This window comes from Opisthocomus hoazin, chromosome 1, assembly GCF_030867145.1.
Source record: "Opisthocomus hoazin isolate bOpiHoa1 chromosome 1, bOpiHoa1.hap1, whole genome shotgun sequence".
Classification (NCBI taxonomy): Eukaryota; Metazoa; Chordata; class Aves; order Opisthocomiformes; family Opisthocomidae; genus Opisthocomus; species Opisthocomus hoazin.
The window spans coordinates 64,851,588-64,873,838 of NC_134414.1; the positions used below are offsets into that span (position 1 = coordinate 64,851,588).

The 22,251-nt window shown below is 38.4% G+C and overlaps 1 protein-coding gene across 6 annotated transcripts in view; it reads right to left on the reverse strand.

The window, feature by feature from the left end:
• NALCN (sodium leak channel, non-selective) overlaps nt 1-22,251 on the reverse strand; it is a 248,133-nt gene that overhangs the window by 79,929 nt on the left and 145,953 nt on the right. For all 6 annotated transcript variants that reach the window (XM_075424290.1, XM_075424306.1, XM_075424274.1 and 3 more), the window contains 2 exons: nt 20,380-20,517; nt 16,431-16,505 (listed from right to left, as the gene is read on the reverse strand). In XM_075424290.1, the coding sequence (XP_075280405.1) occupies nt 16,431-16,505; nt 20,380-20,517 (213 nt within the window). The remainder of the gene's footprint in view (nt 1-16,430; nt 16,506-20,379; nt 20,518-22,251) is intronic.

Consider the following 22,251-nt stretch of genomic DNA (forward strand, 5'->3'; position numbering starts at 1 on the left):
GCATTTTAAACCAGAAATTAGTTTATGTTTCTATAAAGAAAAACAAAACACTTGAGAAGTTTATAGAATAGTTTGCCAAGTCATACAACCAATACTATTTTACCACGCTGAGTCTGTGCCACTGCCCAACTAGTGGCAGCACATGCACATTAACCGAGACCTATGTTTTGTCTGCTGCTTTCAAAGGATCTGTTCACATAAGTGGAAACTACAGAAGCTCATTAGATGAGAGTAAAGTTCAATTTGTGCGTATTGTGCATCTTTTTTTTTAGGACACCATTATCAGAGTCTAAGCACTTACATAAACAAAAAGCACAAAGCACGAGGAGCCCTTTTCTCCCTCATCTCCTAGTAAAACAAATCACCATCCTTTAACCATTCTTGTGGATATTACAGTAGTGCTTAGAGGTTTCAGCAGAGCCTGAGACCACATGCTGTATCAACACACTGTAAACAGGCGTCATCTGTCTTCATGAAGTTAGAATCTGAATTCACCAAGACACAGGAAGATTGGACTGGAAGAATTACTGTTGACGCAGTTTGCTAAATATGGAAGTGAAAGGCTAGCATTTCACTCATATTGAACTTGCTTTATGCTTTTATGTGACAGTAAGAGGCCTCCACAGAAGTAAGGACTGGTCCTTAGTGACCTGCCCAAATTAAAAAACAAAGCCAGGTCTCAAGAAAATAAACCCTTTCTCCCCTGATTTCGCAGGGACACTGAAAGCCTTTTTGGAGCTCAGGAATGAAAAGGGGTAGTGGGAAAGGAGTGGAAGAAATGAAAAGATGAAATCAGGCCCATGGGTCATCCTTGTTATCTGAAACCATGCAAGGGGTCACTTTTGCTCTGTTGGGCATGATGTAGTGAGGATAGTCCTGGAAGACTGCAGTGGTAATGATGATGCAATGTTGTCCTAAGGTTGTACTTGACATAAAAAGTCAGTGACATGATAGCTGGCAACTTAATTCAGAAATCTTAACTACTACTTGATCACTGTGTGAAAATTTTACTGAAACACTGTGCAAATAGGAATGCAGCATTGCTGCACTGTGATGGCCAGCACACGCCAAATATTGTGATGGCTACGTAACATTATCCTTCCAATTCATATTACGCTTCCTCTGGTGGATAGGAAGCTTCATTTTGAATTATATTAATTTCAGTTGCCCTCAGGGGACCTTGAACTAACAGACTCGATTTCTACACAAAGTCATACCGAGCAGAGATGATGATCATTATATAGTTTGTACTGCAGTTCACCTTAGCTTTATACAACTTCATTCTGTTGAAGTTAATGTTGAAGCTCCTGTCAGCTTCACTTGCATCAACAAGTCTGCCTTACTATTTTGCAGTGGCAGATATAACTGTTTTTTAGTTAGTGGGGTGCCTAACCGCAAACTATAGGAGACATACGTGTGCGTGCACATATGCATGTATAACACAGAGGAGGTTTGAGAGAACAGTATTATACAAAGCCAGAATAGGCGCTATTCATTTTCAAGGTAACACTAACAAGATAAAGAAAATTTAGTTGTTATACACTGGAAAATAGAAAACAACAGCCATCTCAACGTGAATGACCTTATAACTTTCTCCCAGCCCCTGCTCATGCTTAATCCAAATTGCCACATCACTGTGAGGTTAGGGAGAGTCAGTGAAAGCCCCATGCATATGCATAAGGACATGCATTCTCAGTAACACCTTAAGTTAAAAAAAAGTATCTGTTGAAACTCTTACCATCTCGTACACATTGCAACACCCAATAAGTTTCCACAAGAATTTTTCTACTTTTTTTACTAGTACTTTAATGCATTACAGACTTTCAAGTCAGCTTTGAAGACAGACACATTTTGAAAGAAAATATAAGTGGTGCCAAATATAAATAAAGACTACGTTATGGCACTCAGAGAAAATCTTCTAGTAAGAATTTTTTATAACTCCTGAGCTCCTGTGTAAGCTACAGCTTCAGTAAATGAACTGGGAAAGTTTGATCTCCTAGAACTGAACCAGAATACCTTTTTCTTCTCATAATTTAAAATCGAAATATATTGTAAGAATTTTAAGAGAGATTCACCAAGTTTTTAAACAAGAAGAAGAAAAACAACTAGAGGAAGAGGAATAGGATAAAGGACAGTCCAGAACCACAGAGCTGAGGTACAGTTTTATGCTGTGGAGGCCTGCATCCTGTATATTCCATGAAAATTTGGTGTCCCTTGCTTCTTGAATGGCTTTAATCTAAGCCTACAATATCTTCATAGGACGAGGTAAGTGGATAAGACCTGTCACTGGAAAGTCTTTTTAGAGGTGCTTTATGTAGATCTGTTGATATCCCAATTTAGAGATCAACAATGACAGCCGGCATTAACAGTTTTGGTTCCTAGAGTAGCTCTGGCAAGTCTTAAAACTGCTTGCAGCTGTTGCAAGCAGCTTGTTTCCTCTCAGCTCATCTAAATCTTCTCATGAACCCAGAGTTAGTTGACATACATCAGGAACTTACTTAAGACATGTAGGGAACCAATGAAAACATCACATTTTCCTCTTCTGTTATCAGTATGACTATCCAGACCCAAAGGCATATACTTCACATAAGGAGCATTCTGAAACAATAGGCTATTGCATACAGCTACCTTGTTCAATACAACTTCTTTGTTTGGGGTAACATTGGTAAAAGTGCCAACTGCTTCAAGCTTCAATACTGCACATGTTCTGGTTTCAGAATAATGCAGGCTCTTGCACTTTAAATATCAAATCACAGATGGTTTGCACTGCAGATAGCTGTGTAACTGCTTTCCTCCAAAATCTGAATTGTTTATGGTTTGGTTTTCATCATAGGGAGAAAGGGAGGATCAAGGACTCTTCCAATACTTTATTTTCTTTTCCCTAGCACAGTCCTCTAAAATGGCCTGCTTTCCAAACAGTCACTTCCCTCCCAAAAGGAAAGTAGTTTGCTTTCAAAAAGTCATGCATCACAGCGTGGCGAGCAGTGCAAGACCACTGGCTAGCTGCCATGTAAACATGTTCTGTGAGAAACCAGGGTTCTGCACTGGGGAGAAAAAGCCACATAGAACCTTAGTTTCTGTGCTTTCATTTTAACAGAGATTAAAATAATTGCTTTTTAGAGCTCTCTTACAGTGTGTAAGTATATTTTCTCGATTCCCAAATCCACATTAAGGAAAAGCTTTTACTTTCGTATTGTTTCAGGCATCCCATTTCAACTATCCTTCAGACCATACAACCTAGACTTCCTTCTCCTACTGGGACCAGGCTTAGGTAGAACTTCTTGGCTACACTCATAGTACTGGAGCATATGAGCTTCAGTTTGGCGGACAGTCAGATTTTGACTTATCTTCTCCCCATGACCAGTTCTGCTGAGTAAATCACTTTGTTAGCCCTCAGTTCAGCAAATCTCCCACAGGGGTTTAATTGTGAAGATTTCTGGACCAAAACAAAGGTAAGGATCAACACAGAAATATTTTTTCTTAGAAGTTCACAGTAAAAAGTGAAAGAAAAGTAATCAGGGCACTTAGTTCAGGTTGCTTTCTTCATTTGTTCTGCAGATAATAATACAAAAAGATGCAGCAGGAGGGTCTAGCAGAAGCTATAAAAATAGCATGTATTTTCACTAGCTAGAAAACCAGTGAGCTGTGTTTCAGTTGTTAGAACTGCTTTACATGAAGAGATGATGAATATCCGGAGGGCAAGAGTGTATGGAAATCAAATTTCACAGCTTAGTATCTTGAAACAGTTAAAAAAGCAACTCAAAACTGGAAAGGTGTAAATATACAGACAGGCAGCTTCAGCAAACATCATGAATGTATACTGAAGATGTCAGTAGCAAAACCTTGGCCTTTTCTTCCTGTTCATCCGATTTCAACAGAACGACAACAAAAAAAACTCAAATGTGAAAATGAGTTAAAATTTGCAACCATCCCCAGCACTGAAAGCAGAAACATGCTATGTGTGAGAGAGACAAAAACACTAATGGAAGATGAGGCTGCAGACCTGACTTCTGTAAATAGTTCTGGAAAAGATCAGTTTATTGCTCATTTTTATGTCTTTGCCAGTATAAATTTCATGTTGGGAACCTAGTTTGTGTGAAAGCTTTCTTTTTGCATCACAAAATTTCAGCACTGTGTATATGCCCTGGAGACAAAAACACTGATAATCAATTTTTAGAAGGATGTTTTAGTCCGAAAGAGAGTAGTGATCATTCCCAGAGCAAGAGCCAACTTTAAAAAGGAGAGACACCTTGAAACATTTCACGCAAACCAGTGCTACATCCGTGAATTTATGGAGCCTCTCTTAATAAACACATGGTTGTTTTGCAAATTTCCAGCAATGGGAGGATGGGTAAATTCCTTTGATAATGATCGTGAGGAAGTGACTACTGCAGTAACAAATGTGTGATCTAATGTAAACAAAAGACCGCATTAACTGTGTCTGGATATGAAAGAAAAAGAACGAATTACTGAGAAAATGGGAACTATAACATGATAGCTGAGGGGAGAAAGGTGCTGAGCATATTGAGAAGATGAATACTGGAGCTCCACAGTAAATAAAAAAAAAAAAATCCCAGTAACTTGATATTGCGGCAGCTACACTGGCTAACATATCATTGCAGGGAATATAAGACAGATATCCTCAACATCATTGGCAGTGCAGTGAGAGCCTTATTCTCTGGGGAAGCAATTCTTTGTATCTTTGTCTTTTAAGACCAAACATAACTACAAAAACTTGCTAGTGAAGTGTGTGAGAACCACATTTCTGACATATTCCCCCAGCAAATGGTGAATGGTTTCACACCGTGCACTGCTTTTCCCCCTGAGCACACCTTTAGCTCCACAAGTGAGCCAGGGCCTGTATTTCCTCCCGAGCCAACCTGGGTCGAAGTCAGGAACTTTGGCAAAGATCCTGCTGGATTCGCACCATGCACCTTTAGAAAACTCACTGAAGCGCCAATGCCAGGGACCCGATGTTTAATGAACCTAAGTTCACAAAGGAGGAATTAGTTCTCTGCTGCAGGTGAAGCGAGATGATCAGCTTTGAATATTGACTTTCAACCTTCTTTCTTGCCATTATCATCTAAATGCCTAACTTAAATTAGGATCCCAAACCCAGGAACTTCAGTAAAATGCCTAGTGCTACCTACCGTGAGTTTGGGCCTCAGTAATGTAAAAGAACCCATATAATTAAACGTCAGTGAAAGTGGGTTCCTAGTTCATTAAAGTTGGAGATTCATGTCATTTAACTTTATCCACTGAAAGCCAGACATTTTGCCTAATTAGTTGTCTAGACTGACTCTGTAATAGAAAAAGAGAACACCCAACTTAGATGGGATGAATCATTCCCTGGAGGGTAACTATGACTACAGGCAAGTTCAGATGACTAGCTTAGGCTACTTCTCTAACTTTTTGCATGGCTAACAGGTGACATGAATCCTATCCTTTGACATTTTAGAAAATTCCAACCTTTAGCTAAAAGAATGAGAATTTTTTTCTTCGTATATAATTGTTCTAAAACTTAAGGACAGTTGCTTCTAGACTTCTGGGTGCTGGATTAACTATAGAAGCATTAAAAATTTTTGTTATGCTGCTTACTGCCTAAGCACACAAAATTCTCATGATTTATTTTTTTCAGTGTATGTCAGAAGATACACTCTTACTTCTTTCTTAAAAATAACTGCATTTTTTTTAAATGCACAAAGTTTTTTATTCTTGGGAGATTTCTTTTACATGGTTTAAAAATGTGAATGTAATTGCTCTAAGTTATATATGAAAAGCACAGACACTGGAAATATTTTTTAACTGCATCAAAATAATAATTGTGTAATCAACAGCTGATTGCACATGAATTTAAGATCCAAGCTACAAACTGTACCTCTTCTCTCCAGCTTACAGACAACTACAGCAATAACAGTAAAAGAAAAATTATGTTTGTTCTGTGGATGTAAGTTTGAATTGTCTGGCATGTGAATACTGCTTTAGTTTAATGAAAATTCCAACTCTACAAGCAACTGAGTATTTGTGACCCTCCTAAAATCAACAGGGTACTACGGAGACCAGATTCCTGCAACACTGAAAAAAAAATATTTGATTCTACTTAATATAAATGCCTGGTTTGAATCTTTTATTCGAATTCATTCTACTTTAGAGAAAAATGTAGAAGGACTCAGCACAATCTCTTTAGAGGCTAACGCTTTGTCTTGACTGACATTAACCAAAATTTCACTCACGCATTCTTTAGTGAAAGGGGAGCAGTATCAAATTCATATTTAGAATATTTGTGCCAGAATTATCTTGTACAATGTTCAGAAAACATCACTCTCCCTTTGGATACTAGGAGGCCAAAAGTCTCATTATAAATCAGTGATTTTCTAACCTAAAGTACTAAACAGAGTAGTAAAGAAGCAGAAGTAACTGCTTAGTGAGGGAAAAAAAGGTGTTAATTGCTGTTTCCCTGACAACAAAACCAGAAAAAACAGGGCAGAGTTTAAAACCAGAAGGATTAACACCTAAAAATGAACACTTTTTTATTATTATTCTTATTCTTTTCAAAGACCTCTGTACCCTGCTGCTGGAGTTCTGGACAACTACGTGGTACTGGATCTCCCCATGCCCCCCCCCCCGCCCCCGCCAAAAAAAGAAGAGTGTTATGGAATTAGATTCCACGATAGTTCTGCCATTTTTGACAGCACCCAAACTCCAGTTAACTTTCTTCTACTGCAGTTGCTCCTTCTTATCAGACAGATTGCCTGATGCTTTCCTTTTATGCTTTGGCTGTAAAAGTCCTGTCAAGACCACCAACATTTGTTGAATTGTCTCTTTTTTCCAAAGCTTCTAAGCATTTCAAAACCCAACCCTGAACCACCGACATCAAATTGAGCTGTTCAGACATTAATCATTGTTGAAAACAAGAACTGATCTCAACAGACAAAACCAGCAAAGGAGCTATCGCTGTCTCCAAGCTTCTTTGTTTATGAAAGTTTCTATTTTGAACATCAAAGAGTTAAAAATGAGATCTAAAAAAGAGAACATGAACATGGTAAGCATCTGCTATTTTTAAAAGCACAGAGGCAAAATAATACCATTCTAAAGGCAGAACTTTTTAAAAAATATATATAATTTAAGTAGATATATATACCTCTGCAGCCTCCTGCATTTGCTGCTTTGATACAGATTCAAGGGGATAAAAATCTTGCATATATTTCATGGTGTTAGGCAGAACTGGAGGGAAAGAAGCATGTACATCTGACAAGCACCTTCACTGGTGAGAGTGAGAATTTCATTAAAGTAGAAGAATGTCCCTACTGCATACTCCTGTTTACTCCTCCAAGCATGCCTGTTGCTAGGTAGTAAGCCATGTATTGGGAAAATAGTTTTAGTAATGAATGCCATCTGTACTCATGTTGTGAGTGTGCACTAGTGAGCACAGACAGTACACGTGTGATATGACAAAGATCTGATCTTCCTTAAGGGAATATTCCTTTGAAGCAGCAGAACTACACTTATGTGAGATTTCAACAATTTAAAGTGGATGACTGACTGGAGACACCTAAGCATTAGAACACACTCTGTTTGATTCCTCCCCATACTGGGAATTTGCGTATGAACCCAGAGATGTCACTGTTCCAGCTTTGATTCTCCAGTAGCAAAACGCGGACACAAGAATCTTGTCTGACATAAGCTGTAAGATAAACCCTCCAAAGTTAGTGAGGTAAACTGGGGTTGTTATCATAAGCATACGGCAAATCAAGAAAATTTTATATTTTAATACTGTTAAAAGTTTATATATTCTAACTGTGGAATTCCAGGAAATAGGACTGCAGAAGTAAGATTGCACGGCCAAGGAAGTTAGGTCACTGCTTATACTCAGAGATGCTTGAGATGCTTGCTCTTTCCCTTGTGGAAACAGAACTCAGTAAATTGGTGGCACCTACGGTTTTAGCCATCAATGGGCTACAAGAATTTAGTTAATCCTTACACTATTTGCAAATTGCTTCTGAAATCCCATTCAGATCATGGAACATTAGGGGTGTAAGAATGCGCGCACCGGGTTAGATCAAAGGTCCACATCACCAGAAGCCTCTCTCTTACAAGGACCAGCAGAAGGTGTCTGAGAAATAAGTGTAAGAACAGATCAAGCACAGAGCAATTATACTTCCTGCGTGCTTTCCTAGCTTTGACAACGTCTGAGGCTGAGAGCTACATCTAAACTATCAGCCCTTACAGGATTTTTATTCCCTTCATTTGCCTTAAAACTAAACCAATTTGATTTGACTGAGTGTTCTTTCATTTTCTTATGGTGGAAGATGTAAAATAGTCTTCTCCTGTTCAACTTCTCACACATTTTGCCATTTCATACAACTCTGTCTTAGCTTTCTTCACAGTCACCTCTATTTACATTATCCTTTTCTGCACATTTTCTAAGTTTATTATATCTTGTTTTTAAAAAGATGGTGTGATGTTATCTGCATGCAGTATTCAAGACATGGAAGCATCTTGGATGTATACAGCAGAACAGGAACATTTTCATTTCTGTTTAACATTTTTTTCTAGTAACTTTTAACAATGTGTTTGCCTTCTGTTTTGGTAAGCACTGAACTGATAGGATAGAGAATATTTATAACAACTCAAAAATATTTCTGGACTGATAATAGCTTAATTAAAACCTACGTTCATGTATCTAGTAGGCTTCTTCTCTATGTGTATTTACTGACATTACATTTAGTCAGACATTTTCTCAGACACAAAATATGAATGGTTCACAGTCAGCTTTAATTTTGCATGCCTCTACTTTGCATCATCAGCAAACCCTGTCATCTCACTATTCACCGCATTTTGTAGATAACTTACAAATAGTGAGCAGTACAGGTCCCAGCCAAGATCTCGATGGAATTCTACTGGTACCTTTCCTTTATTATTAAAAACAATCATTCCTCCCTACCTTCTGTTTTCTATCTTTTCATTACTATTCCACAAGAAAATCTTTCTTCTTAAATTGTGTAAGCTTAGAAGGGATCCACTTTGTATGGTACCAGGGAAGCTGGGACAGACACTTGAGAAGTAGTGTCATGCAGGTGTCATTGCTGTAAACTACAAACTATGCTGCAGGTAAAGGAAAGATAATTCATACAGCTCGCGTAATATAATTACTATAATAATATGATTTCAAAATTTTCAAATTCTAATTTTCTTGTGGTCACCTTACAAAAAAACATACCTCCCTAAAAATTGCCCTCCAAAGGTATCCACTTCTCTTCAATGCCTAGAGAAGCAAACCTGCATGAATATTTCAAACTGCATATACAACTTTGTAATATATTAATGAAGTGGGATGAAGTTTAAAACTCCGTAACATTTCAAATTAACTTGACTGGCTGCAAAAACTATTTCAGGGACCAGGTACTAAAACAGTAGAGGAAGCCCAAAATGGAGTAATAGACATGGTAAAAGTGAGTTTCTCTGTACAGAACGAGGTTGTGGGAATCCTAGAAGTTTACAAAATTCTGATAGGAAACAGTAAAACATAAACAAAGCCGTGTTAAGGAGGGGACATAAAACTAGACAAGAACAACACATATACAGGCTTTTATACTAATAGGAGAACCCTAAAAAATAACATGATTGAACTAGAATTCCTGTTATTAAAAAAACCCACAATGCTGACAGAAAAGACATCTCAGAAACTTGGTAGAAGTAACAAGCAGTAGGATCTGACAGAATCAGAATATGCAGAACCAAGCAATGCATTATCCAGACTGACAGTATGCTGCACCAGTGAAAGAAAGATTGGTGATATTTGTTACAGAAAATCTACAGTCAATAAAGTGAATCAGTTAAATACATATACAAACAGCATAGGTCCCCTCTGTATTGAAACTGCATGCCTAACTGGAAGAAATATTCTACATACGTGTAGATGAGGATTAGACAGTAAACTCAATACGCAAAGTAGTATAAAAGGCCTGAAGACGAGCAGTAATACTAGTGGGAAGCCTTTGTTTATCCTCATATATGTTTAGGAAAGGGTAGGAGAAAGAGATTAAGTTTTTACTCGTGATTCCTCACTAAACTATATAGTCAGAGAACACCTAGGTGAAGAAGCACCTCATGGTTCAGTACTAAGCAAGCTCTACGTTATAAAATAAATATCAAAAAGCTATTCTGTAACAGTGATAAAAATGCTATTAAATTCAGAAATTTTTTTATAGGTAGCAGGTCAAAACCATCTACTACATTGAATTTAAATGTAAAAATTAATTATGTAAAATCACAAAGCTTTTGAAAAGATATTTAAAGGAATAGCCAAATTACAGAAACGGGGAGGAGGAGTGAATGGAGTAACTTTAAATACCCTGTTTTAGAAGCACAGAACACATCTACCACCTACAGAAAAACTTCAAGAAGGTCAGTAAGGCCAGCAATGTCAACTGGAGTGCAAAGAAGGCTTTTAAAAGTAGAGTGCATATGTTTCAGAAAGGGAAGCCATGTGATAAGCAAAGAATAGAGAAAAAAGAATAAATTTTGGCAATTTTTTAATAAAATAATAACATGGCAGATATGGAAAGATTTTGAGGGACTACTTTTTAAAGAAATAAAATCTAATAATGAAGATTTTAAGAACATACAGAAAGCAGCAAGATTCACAGAGTCTAAAAGAGCAACAGACTATTAATCAAGAGTGTTCAGAAAAATAAAACTAAAGCAAGAAAGCAAAATAAATTGTGTTGACCACAGAGGAGGTCAAAAAAGACCCTAAGCCGTGCTGAAAACTAATCTGCAACTAAAATGTCAGGAGAAAAGCTTCTGGAAGATAACTGACACAAGGTCAATATGTTACTTTCCAAGATCTGATAACACCCACTCAAGACTTCTAAAGGATCTCAGATATAACAACGCTGACATGCTAGTGGTGGTGAATAACTTGTCACCTAAATAAACTTGGTAGCTAGAGACAGGAAAGTAGCAAATGTGACTAACTTTAAAAAAGAGCTTCAGGACAGAGCATGGGAAATTACAAGTTAATCAGTCTGACTTCATATCTAGGCAAACTGAATAGAAATGTCGTAACAACAGAATTAGTAAATACATGGAAAATATAATGGGAAAAGCTAACACATCTGCTGTAAAGGAAAGTCATGCTTCACAATCCGCTAAGACTACTGAATTTCTAAAAAGAAAGTCCAAACCTTGTCACAAAAGGCAAAAGAAATCAAAGAAATCCTTCCAGTTTCTTTATAAGTTTGGGGCAACAGTTTCTGGAGAGGGTGGAGAAGACAGGAATAAAAGAGAAGGAAGTTAAGATTGTAGCTGACAGATTTCTTGTGCCTAAGATTGGTATCATCCATATGACTGATGCACCGAACACCACGGAAAGGGGCCTCATGGGAAGATGAGCAGGATCAGCCTCATACCTGAAGACTAAGTTGTGTGTTAGGGTCAGTCTGGATTGCTGCAGAGGATCAAGTTTATTGTGGCTATGAGCTATAGTACAACCCCTTTTCACTTGACTTGAGCTATCATGGCAGACATTGACCAACCTGATCTTCTATGACCAGGTGACCTGCCTAGTGGGTGAGAGAAAGGCTGTGGATGTTGTCTACCTGGACTTCAGCAAGGCCTCTGACACTGTTCCCCACAGCATCCTCCTGGAGAAACTAGCTGCTCATGGTTTGGATAGGTGCACGCTCCACTGGATAAAAAATTGGCTGAATGGCTGAGCCCAGACAGTGGTGGTGAAGGGAGTTCAATCCAGCTGGAAGCCGGTCACAAGTGGTGTCCCCTAGGGCTCAGTTTCGGGTCCAGTCTTGTTTAACATCTTTATCAATGATCTGGATGAGGGGATTGAGTGCTCCCTCAGTAAGTTTGCAGATGACACCAAGTTGGGCAGGAGTGTAGATCTGCTTGATGGTAGGAAGGCTCTGCAGAGGGATCTGGACAGGCTGGATCTATGGGCCGAGGCCAGCTGTATGAGGTTCAACAAGGCCAAATGCCGGGTCCTGCACTTGGGTCACAGTAACCCCATGCAATGCTACAGGCTTGGGGAAGAGAGGATGGAAAGCTGCATGGAGGAAAATGACCTTGGGGTGTTCGTCGACTGCCAGCTGAACATGAGCCAGCAGTGTGCCCAGGTGGCCAAGAAGGCCAACGGCATCCTGGCTTGTATCAGGAACAGTGTGGCCAGCAGGAGCAGGGAGGTGATCGTGCCCCTGTACTCGGCACTGGTGAGGCTGCACCTGGAGTACTATGTTCAGTTTTGGGCCCCTCACTACAACTAAGACGTTAAGTTGCTGGAGCATGTCCAGAGAAGGGCAACAAGGCTGGTGAGGGGTCTAGAGAACAAGTCTTCTGAGGAATGGCTGAGGGAACTGAGGTTGTTTAGTCTGGAAGAGGCTGAGGGGGGACCTTATTGATCTCTACAACTACCTGAAAGGAGGTTGTAGTGAGGCAGGTGTTGGTCTCTTCTCCCAACTCACTAGTGATAGGACGAGAGACAATGGCCTCAAGTTGCATCAGGGGAGGTTTAGATTGAATATTAGGAAAAATTTCATTACTGAAAGAGTGGTCAGGCATTGGAACAGGCTGCCCAGGGAGGTGGTGGAGTCACCATCCCTGGAGGTTTTCAAAAAACATGCAGATGTGGTACTTCAGGATATGGTTTAGCAGGCATGGTGGTGTTGGGTTGATGGTTGAACTTTATGATCTTAGAGGTCTTTTCCAGCCTTAACGATTGTATGATTCTATGATTCTGTGACATAGCAGAGAGGATGAGACAAGTGGCAGAACATGGGAGATGTACTGCGAACAAATGGAGCTGTAGGAATACAAAGAATGATTCTGTTCTTAAACCAGCTGAACGGTGTCTCGGAAAAACAGATTCTTTTCCTGTGTGTGCCTGTGGTGCTAAGTAAATCACTTTAATTAATCCTTTATAAGTTTTATGTTTCTTCTAGATACTTACGAGAGGTACAATAAAAAAGTCAGGAAGGACATTAATAGTTTTACCTTCGTAGCAAAGCTCTAATGCTGTGCAATAAATAATGCACAGGGATCACACATTGCACAATAACAAGAAAAAATATTGACTACTGCCTTACTAAAGTGAGCTCTATCTACTCTTTGCACTAAATGAGGCCAGACTTTTGGAAAGAATAATATGTAATGCCGTAATTAAAAACTGAATCACGATGTACATTCTTAACTAAGTTTCCACTGGTAAATTCAATTCTAAAAGTTTACTAGCTTTTAAATACATTATTTCACCATCTCACTTATAATCTCCTAGTAATTTAATGTATTTTTTCTTTGATTTATTCATATTTAAACCAACTGAACCAACACGAATACCAAGTGTTTACGTATCACTTTACTTTTTAGATTACATTGCAAATATTAACTAATTAGTTCTTTCGCAATGATCTGAAAGAGTAATATTATTTTTCTTATGAAGTTCAAGAAAATGAATTAAGTCCTAATTAAGAAGGACACATCCCAAAAGGGATTATTAGCTAGGTGTGATTTCTGTCCTAAATACATTCTCCTGCTTTCCTTGAAAAGCATTCAATAATTCACCATTTGACAATGCTGTGGGCCTCACGCTTTACAGTCGTTCTAGACAGGGAAAAAATGCAAACATGAGGATGGAAATACTTTTGAGAGCATTACAGTTTCACCATTTTCCACCAGTGAATATACTTTACATTAACAGTTTGAATTATTTGACTCCTCCCTTGGAACACCATTCAGCTTTTAATTATAGATGTAAAAAATTTTTCTCTGCAGCAATATAGATATATTTCTTTATAGAAATGGTCTCGATTAAAACCTAACAGTTACCTCACAATCCTCCTTCTTACAGTCCATTTTTTTAGTGGAGAATTCAAAATATCATTGAATTAAAAACATTTTCTGCTTTATCTTCTGAGATAAGACAGCCAATATTTCAGTATAACAGCGCACAGTCACTATCGGCACTGAGCCTGTGATACCATCACATTTACCCCACAGGAAACCTTTTCTGTTCTAGACAATCAGTCATCCAATCATTCCTGTAATTCCATATAATTCAGCTCCAAGAACCGGCCTCTTACATTCTTTCACCTTAGGCATTTTTAAAACACACAGCACTTCGTCTAACATTAATTTGTTTGGATAAAATACCAGAAGGGAATACATTCAGTAGTACTGAGTAATAGTCTTTGAAGAGAGGCTACTGTTTAAAGCAGCATTCCAAAAGCATAAATACAAGTGAACTAGCGTCAGCCACCTTGGACATCTTTATATGTCATAATGGTGTACAATGCATATACATTATGCATAATATATATGGTCATATATAAAATGACCATTTTGCCAGTCAACCAAACTGGCATGTGCAGTAGCAAAGTGCTGTCCTCTGTTTAAATATCCAATTGGGTCATGGAAACAGACTACCAATGTCACCATGGTGCCACGCTGCCGGGTAGCTAGAAGGTCTGGTGACTCAGGCAGAGGTTTTACTCTGGCCCAGCACCACACTCATGCAGTTATGCTGCTGTCAGTGTCAAAGCTGTGAAGTTGAGGGACTTGGGTTTTTTAATTCTATTTATGTCTTTTGCTTGAGTGTGCTCTACTGCTGTTACAGAGACAGGATTCCTACCAGGCTAACAAGATTTCAGGCTGACACAGTGGCAAACATTGCAAGTGGTGGCCTCTCATCACTGCTTTTTGTTCACCAGTTCCAGAGTGGGCTGCTAAAACACAAACTCCTGCTGCTGCCATTTCAGAAGCAAAGGTGTAGACTTTTAAACTGATTTATGAATTGCTTAGTTTCACAGAAAAGCCACAGAATTTCGTATCTTAAGCTCTTCACTTCAGAAAGTTGATTTGTGCTCCTAACTCATGCAGATGTGAAAATTTTCCTATCAGATTATCAGTACGATATGACATTGTTTACCATACATCTGAGACATTTTCATTTCAGATCATTTACCCCTTGAGACTGGCAAGGAGAAAAATGAATAAACTTGATAAGGTCCACTCTTTGCATACTCAAGACTGTGTGGCCATCCCAAAATCATCTATAAGATCTCTCATTTCACTTATGTGAGCTGATGAACTGAAATCCAGTACTTACATTTTTTTGTGGCAGAAAATACCTGCCCTTTTAACTTATTTCAAGTTTGCAGTATATACTGCTATTTAATACTGCAACAACAAAAGCAATATTGATATCTGGATTGAATTCTATAAAGATGAATTTAAAGTAACTATATAATATTGTCATTTGTCAGTCCCTTGAAGTAACAGGAGATTGGGAAGCAATATTAGCTTAACACATTCTACATATTCAGTGAGCATACATGAAACATACAATCTCTAAATCCACAAATGAGAAGACTGTTGAAAAAGAATACAACAAACACAAACAAAATAAATGAATAAACACATCACTTCGATTTTAAAACTGAAAGAAAAATAATATACAAGGAAAAATAAGGGAGTGGTTACTTGGCATACTAGTTTCAACTAACAGTTCAACGTAAAATAACTAAATTGTCTTGTGATTATTTTTCAAGAACTGAAAGAACATAATTCTACAATTGCTGATGCACCTGAAAGATGAACAAAGCCATCAAATAAATGGTGAAAGAAGGCTATAACCCAAATATTACAAAACAGGTTTCCACATATTGAGCTCTCAATTTGCTATTTCATACATGAAATAGGCAGATGCTGACTATTTTGCTCCTCTTTGTGCAGATTAAAACACAGCTATATATTTATTTAAAAGCTGCAGATACCTTCCTCTCTGGTGGTTCGTGCACAAGGTCAGAATGGCCAGCATGAACTCTCTAACTACATTTGTTTTATGTAGTTGTCATTTGGGGCTTCAAGAATGAGAGAATGGCTTCTTGGTAACCATGGTCCCCAAATCTGGAGAATCAATCAAGCAAGTTAACTTTGCCACATGCCTTTAGCACTCACCTAGCACATTCAACCTTGTCCCCTCTACCCCTTCCTGTCTGCAGACCCTTGCCAGTGCTCCCCCCTGAAGCGCTGCTACGGTGCGCTCATAAAGTACGATAGAGAATCACAGCATGACTTGTTTAGGAAGGGACCTTTAATTATCATCTAGTCCAACACCTCTGCCAAGGGCAGGGAGATCTTTCACTAGATGATAAGCAAAAAGATGACCTAGCTGTGTTTAAAAATTATTTCAATTACATGACTATCTAAGTTGACTTTCACTGAACATTTGAACGAATTTCTAAATCTCTCTTATAGTCTCTTAATTTCTACCTCACATTGTGTGATGGTCAATTATCTAACAAAATACTGCTATTCTCTTCATTTTGATGAAGGTGTTTCCCATCTTTTACCATTAAAAACACCAGTAAAGTAAAGCTTTATTGAAACTATTTCCAAGCACAATAAAAACATGTTCTTACTTGTTTAAGTTTCTTCAGATCTTCATCAAGTTCCAAGTTGTCCAAAATAACAGCAACAAACAAGCTGAGCAGAATCTACAAAACAATTGTAAATTATTTGTTAAAGCTTGCCTTCTTTTGAAATGGCATGGAAAATGAAGGCCCTACTAATGTAAATAGGAGTCTTGCTCTTGACATCTGTTGAACTAATATCACCTGCCACTATATGTCTGCTAGCCATTTTGCAAGTAGCAAATTTTTTTTTTAGCTTATCATACAATTATTATATGAATTTAAGAATTCTGAATTCTAGGTTTTATGACCAATTCCTCATGTGTATTTAACAATATACCCATCCAAATGTATTTCACATGAAAAGAAAATTAAATTAATCAGAAATAATAATAAATAAGAAACACAAAGCAGAATGTAAAACAGCTTGTAAAGCTAAGGTGCTTTTCAATTAAAATGTGAATTACTGGCACAGTGGCCACCTAACACTAATTTACTTTCTGGACTTGCTTAATGCTCAGAGTACCTCTGTGCAAAGTAGCTAACTCCCCTTTGAAAGAAAAGCAAGCTGCCTTATTACCTGCATGCTCTGGGAGCCACAGTATAGGAAACTCATGCTCTTTCCTTTACTATAAATTAAATAGTGTGTAGATATGCCCCTAGGAGGAAGAATGCCAGAGGAAAAAAAGTGTATATCAGATTATTATATTTTTCTTGTGTAGAGATACTGACCAGAGGCCACAGAAGCTGAAAATGTGACTGATATAGCCGAGAAGCAGACAGAACTAGGGAAGCCAGGATGCAGGCAAGGGAGGACACCACCGTTCAGCACATATCTTTAGACAACTTGCAACTTAAGGCAGTAAATTTCTATATACATAGCTTTACAGCTGTCAGTAACTGCCAAGGGTTTAGTCTCTGATGTTCAAGTCAAACATCCTCAAACATACTGAGCTCCTACAGGAAAGCACCAATTTCCTAGAGATATCAGAAGGAATCTAAGTTCTTTTCTAAAATAGTCGCAGGGCTAAAATATTTCTGTGGTCTTGGACAACCGAGTAACAACGAGAGCAGATATATCTGTCCACCACTGTTGTAAATGAAGTGTAAGTTTACCTGTCACTCAATCATACTGGAAAATTATTCCCCAGTATTATTTTTAAGTAGCTTAGTACACCAGACAAGGAGTTTGGAACTCTAACTGCATCTGAGCTGGGTGTCTGGACCTTGTTCCAGAGCAGGATTCCCTTTCCCTCCATGAACTGTAAAGGTACAGAAGACACAGGAAGGACTTTCACTCATAAGCTTATAAAATGTCAGTGTTCAGAAAAAGAAATGTTCTTTTAATAGGAAACTGGCCTTAGAAATACACAGAATTCCCTGCAGCTGTTCGAAAAGGCATATTATATATGCCACATACTTAAACAGCACCTCATACAGTTTTCAATGATCTGGCTACTACGAACAGCGGAAGTTAAGATGGCCTTCAGAATGGCAAAGCAAGACAGAATTCTGATAAAAGACATAATCCCTGGCACAAACTACTTCAATCCCTAATTGCTCATGAACAGTTTTGCTATCATTCTGTCACGATTTTACAGTATTGGTGTTTTTCTTCTTCAGATACTCTATACGGTCTATGATACTCCAGTACCCGCAGCTCAGAGCATACTGGTTAGCGAAGTACAGTTCCACACTAAAAAGTACAGGGCTCATTAAATATATCACCCCTTTATGCACAGATATGTATCAAGGCATCAAGGCTTTCATTAACTGCCTTTTCACTTTTTTTTTCAACAAGAACCAAAGATGATGTATCACAAAAGAAAAATTAAACACAAACTTGTTATTTGTTTAACTTCCTCTGCTGCCATCTCAACTAATAACAGTCCTTGCTTCCAACAGAGGTTTTGGTTTTTGAGCTTCAACTTTTCTTTGCCTGCTAATGTGAAACCTATTCATTTCTTTCCAAGGCTTTACAGTCTGCTTTGCCAAATGCCTGCAATTATCACTTCTCAATTCTAATCCTCCCCCCTCTTCTGGCTGGTGAAAGTTGTTTCTTCATTCGACTTCACTCTTATTATTCACTGATGGCTGTTTATTCTTAGAACTCTTCCCTCTGGTTTTAGCAGCAGCCCAACGATTTTCATGCTCCTTTACTAATTCCATGTTATTTTCTTTCTTTAAGTTTCTTTTGCCTCCAGACAACTCTGCCCTACATAGTGTATCTCTTCCAGGGTCTGAGGAAGATCTTAGAACTGAAACTAACAAGTTCGTAAGGCCAGGTAATTCTCCAAAGTTGTCTTGGCAGAGTTTCTTCATCCGTGTAAAATTTGCACAGGTGAATGAGAAGAAATGTGTACACATCCGAGGCAAAGCAAGGACCGTGTACTTAAATGCAAATTCCCTGTAAAAGGACTGAGGATGGTGTACAGAAAAGTGACCTCGCTCTAGCAAAATAAGTGCTTTGAGTTAAAAAATGGAGAAGTCCCAGATGACTCTTCTAAAACATGAAACGTAAAGTAGAATACTAAAATTGCTCTTACAGCTAAGTTACTTCCCAACTAAGGTGTAAATTTTTAGCACAGAGGCCATCTGACACTAAGTCACTTTATAGACTTGCTTCATGGTCATCTAAGAGATAAAAATGGATTCCAGTTCAGACAATGTTCTTGGTGAAGAATCAGCAAAACAGCAATAAGATTCTCTAACCAGTAACTACTTTCAAATCCATGAACAAAACTCAATTCCCTTTTGCTTTCTATCCTCACTTCCCAAAGAGTTTCAAAGATCACTTCAGCATGAAAAGTTGCTTTTCCAGACCTGAAGAAATCCTCTGAGCCTTGTGAGCAAATTACAAGCCCGATATATCTGCTGATACATACATTTGTTTGGCCTATACTTTAATTTGGCTAAGCAGCTCTAAGAGCATCAAATGCACTTTGATGCCATTTATAAAGTGGTCAAGATACCAATCCATATGAGGGAACCCACTGCACCCACAATTACAGTCACATTATTCAGTCTTTAGGAGTGAAATAGGACATACTGTAAAGTAAAAGAAGTAGATGGAAGCTGACACAGAATGTATAAATACAGGTAGTACCTTACGTAAGTACACAAGTACACAACTGAGCAAAGAAAGAAAATGGAATGAAGAAAATGAAAATAGGAGTAAGTGCATCAAAAACCGCAGTGAATGCAAAATACCAAATGAGCATAAGTAGGAGTGAATTAAGGGTCCGTAAAATAGTTATTACCCTGATTGCGGTATTTTCTCTGTGTTGGTATTCAAAATACAGTACCAAGCCCTTATTGATACAAGATATCAAAAAAACTGTTTTCCTTACCATTTTCTATACAAAAATTTAATCACCTCATTTGCAATGCGCACAGAAAAGATGTTTTTTTAGATAGAATCCCCATTTTCATGCATGTGCAGGAACTGCTTTGTTAGTTCTCATCCTTTTATTGCTTGATATACTATATCGTATATTTTCCATGCATTGATTTTGCATCAGGTGAAAGGAAAGGAGCAATTTCTAGTTAAGAGTTTATATCCTGAGGCTTTACACTTCTCACTTTAACTACTGCTGCAAAGAGAATGCAATGGAAGCTGAGGAGACCACTTCTACATGATAAATAAAACCACTTGCTTAACTCTGCAGTCATTAGAACCGTGGAGGCACAAGACAGATATCAATTGTATTGTTAGTTGAGCAGTGTAACTTGGATCTTATGAAGAACAACACCTCACACCAGAACAAAGGCTCACCACCTTATGCCAAATGGCTGAAGGGTAAATTCTACCACATCAAAGAACTAATCCTAAAACTCTCTATGCTGTAAATGAGCATCACAATTAGTTTTAACTGGCTGAGAAAAATAAGTAATACAACAGCTATGAGAATAATTCAAAACAAAGAAAAACACAGCACATTTGCAAGTGAAGACTTACCAGAGTAGCAAAAAGATGATACAGTATAAAATAAATAGCAACTACTGGTGCCCACATATGACCTACAGCATTCAGTGTCTGATCCATGACATCCACCCATCCTTCCTGTGTAAGAATCTGAAACATCGACATGAACGCCTGTAAGAAAAAGAATTACAAACATATTAACAATTCACAAATTATATGAATATGGTTTTACGGACACATTCCTCAAGTTGATTTCAACTTTTAAAGTCAGGTGAAATGCTATTCCAGAGCTAAAGGAGAAATAAATAGATTAACTTTTGACTGAACTGTAATCTGCAACTTGTAACGTAGTCCTAGCTCCATTAGCCCATATGAAGAGTTTTTTGGTTTCCTCCAGGGCTGACAAAATAGGAGAAATACCCTGAGCATCAGAGATCATAGTTCTGAATGTTATACTTATTGTGTTTTTTGATTATGCTTATTTTCTGTGTTACCTCTCTATAAATATACCTATAATAAAGTGTTATTATTAAACTTCACCATACATTTATGTTATCTTTATAGCAGCAGCATCCTAGGCACCCCACAGCTGAGACTAACCAACACAAGGCAAAGTCCCAGCACTTCCACTCATTTCAGCCAGTCAGATTCTTCCCCTATACATTTTGTAAATAGCATTCTTAGTGGGACTGTTCCTGTAACATTTTCAAATCCCTACAAACCAGGGGTACATGTCAAAAATAGAGAGAATAACGGAAATGTTTCAACCAATTGTCTTTGGTGATAGGAATATATGAATCCAGATAAGCCTGGAACCCAGACATCTTAGACCTTTGAAACCCCAACTTGAGCCTACAGCACAGACCAGAACCTAACTCAACATGCACAATGTCTGACGGTGACATATACAGCATACACAGACACTGAGGACTGTGCTCTGCCTCAGCCACAGAAGTTTGACTATGGTATCAAAGTGAAGTGTGGATCTTGACAGTCTTCAGTCTCTCAATGAGGACAAACTGTTGCACAAGTCTCTTTTGCTTTTGTCTGACAGGAAAAGTACTCTCTTTCCAGACAGCAAGGATCAAAGCTGGTATCTTACTGAAGTTTAATATATAACAAAAAAGTGTTAGAAACTGAAGATGTTAACAATGCAGCTTCCAGATAACAGCATTCCTCAAATTCGAAATGTTGACACAATGATAAAGACATACACATCTACGCTCAGTGTGCCTGACACCCCCAGCAACAGCAGATTAACACAATAATGCACTTAGCACAAAGAGAACAGGACTCTTGTCACACCCATGAGAAAACAGTCCCTGGAGAGCCCTTCACTTCGACTTTAAGCCCAAATGCACGCTGGAAAAGCTGAAAACATGCAGATATATAAACATGTGCTTGAAAAACAATAAAATGGGTTCTAACTAAATTTTAAAGCTGCCAGCAAAACTAATTACAGAATCACAGAATCACAGAGGTTAGGGGTTGGAAGGGACCTCAGTGGGTCATCTAGTCCAACCCTTCTGCCGAAGCAGGGTCACCTACAGCAGGCTGCACAGGACCTTGTTCAGGCAGGTCTTGAATATCTCCAGAGAAGGAGACTCCACAACCTCCCTGGGCAGCCTGTTCCAGTGCTCCGTCACCCTCAGAGGGAAGAAGTTCTTCCTCATGTTCAGACGGAACTTCCTGTGCTTCAGTTTGTGCCCATTGCCCCTTGTCCTGTCGCTGGGCACTACTGAAAAGAGCTTGGCCCCATCCTCCTGACACCCACCCTTGAGATATTTGTAAGCATTTATTGGGTCCCCTCTCAGCCTTCTCTTCTTCAGGCTGAACAAGCCCAGCTCCCTCAGCCTCTCCTCGTAGGAGAGATGTTCCAGTCCCCTCATCATCCTCGTAGCCCTC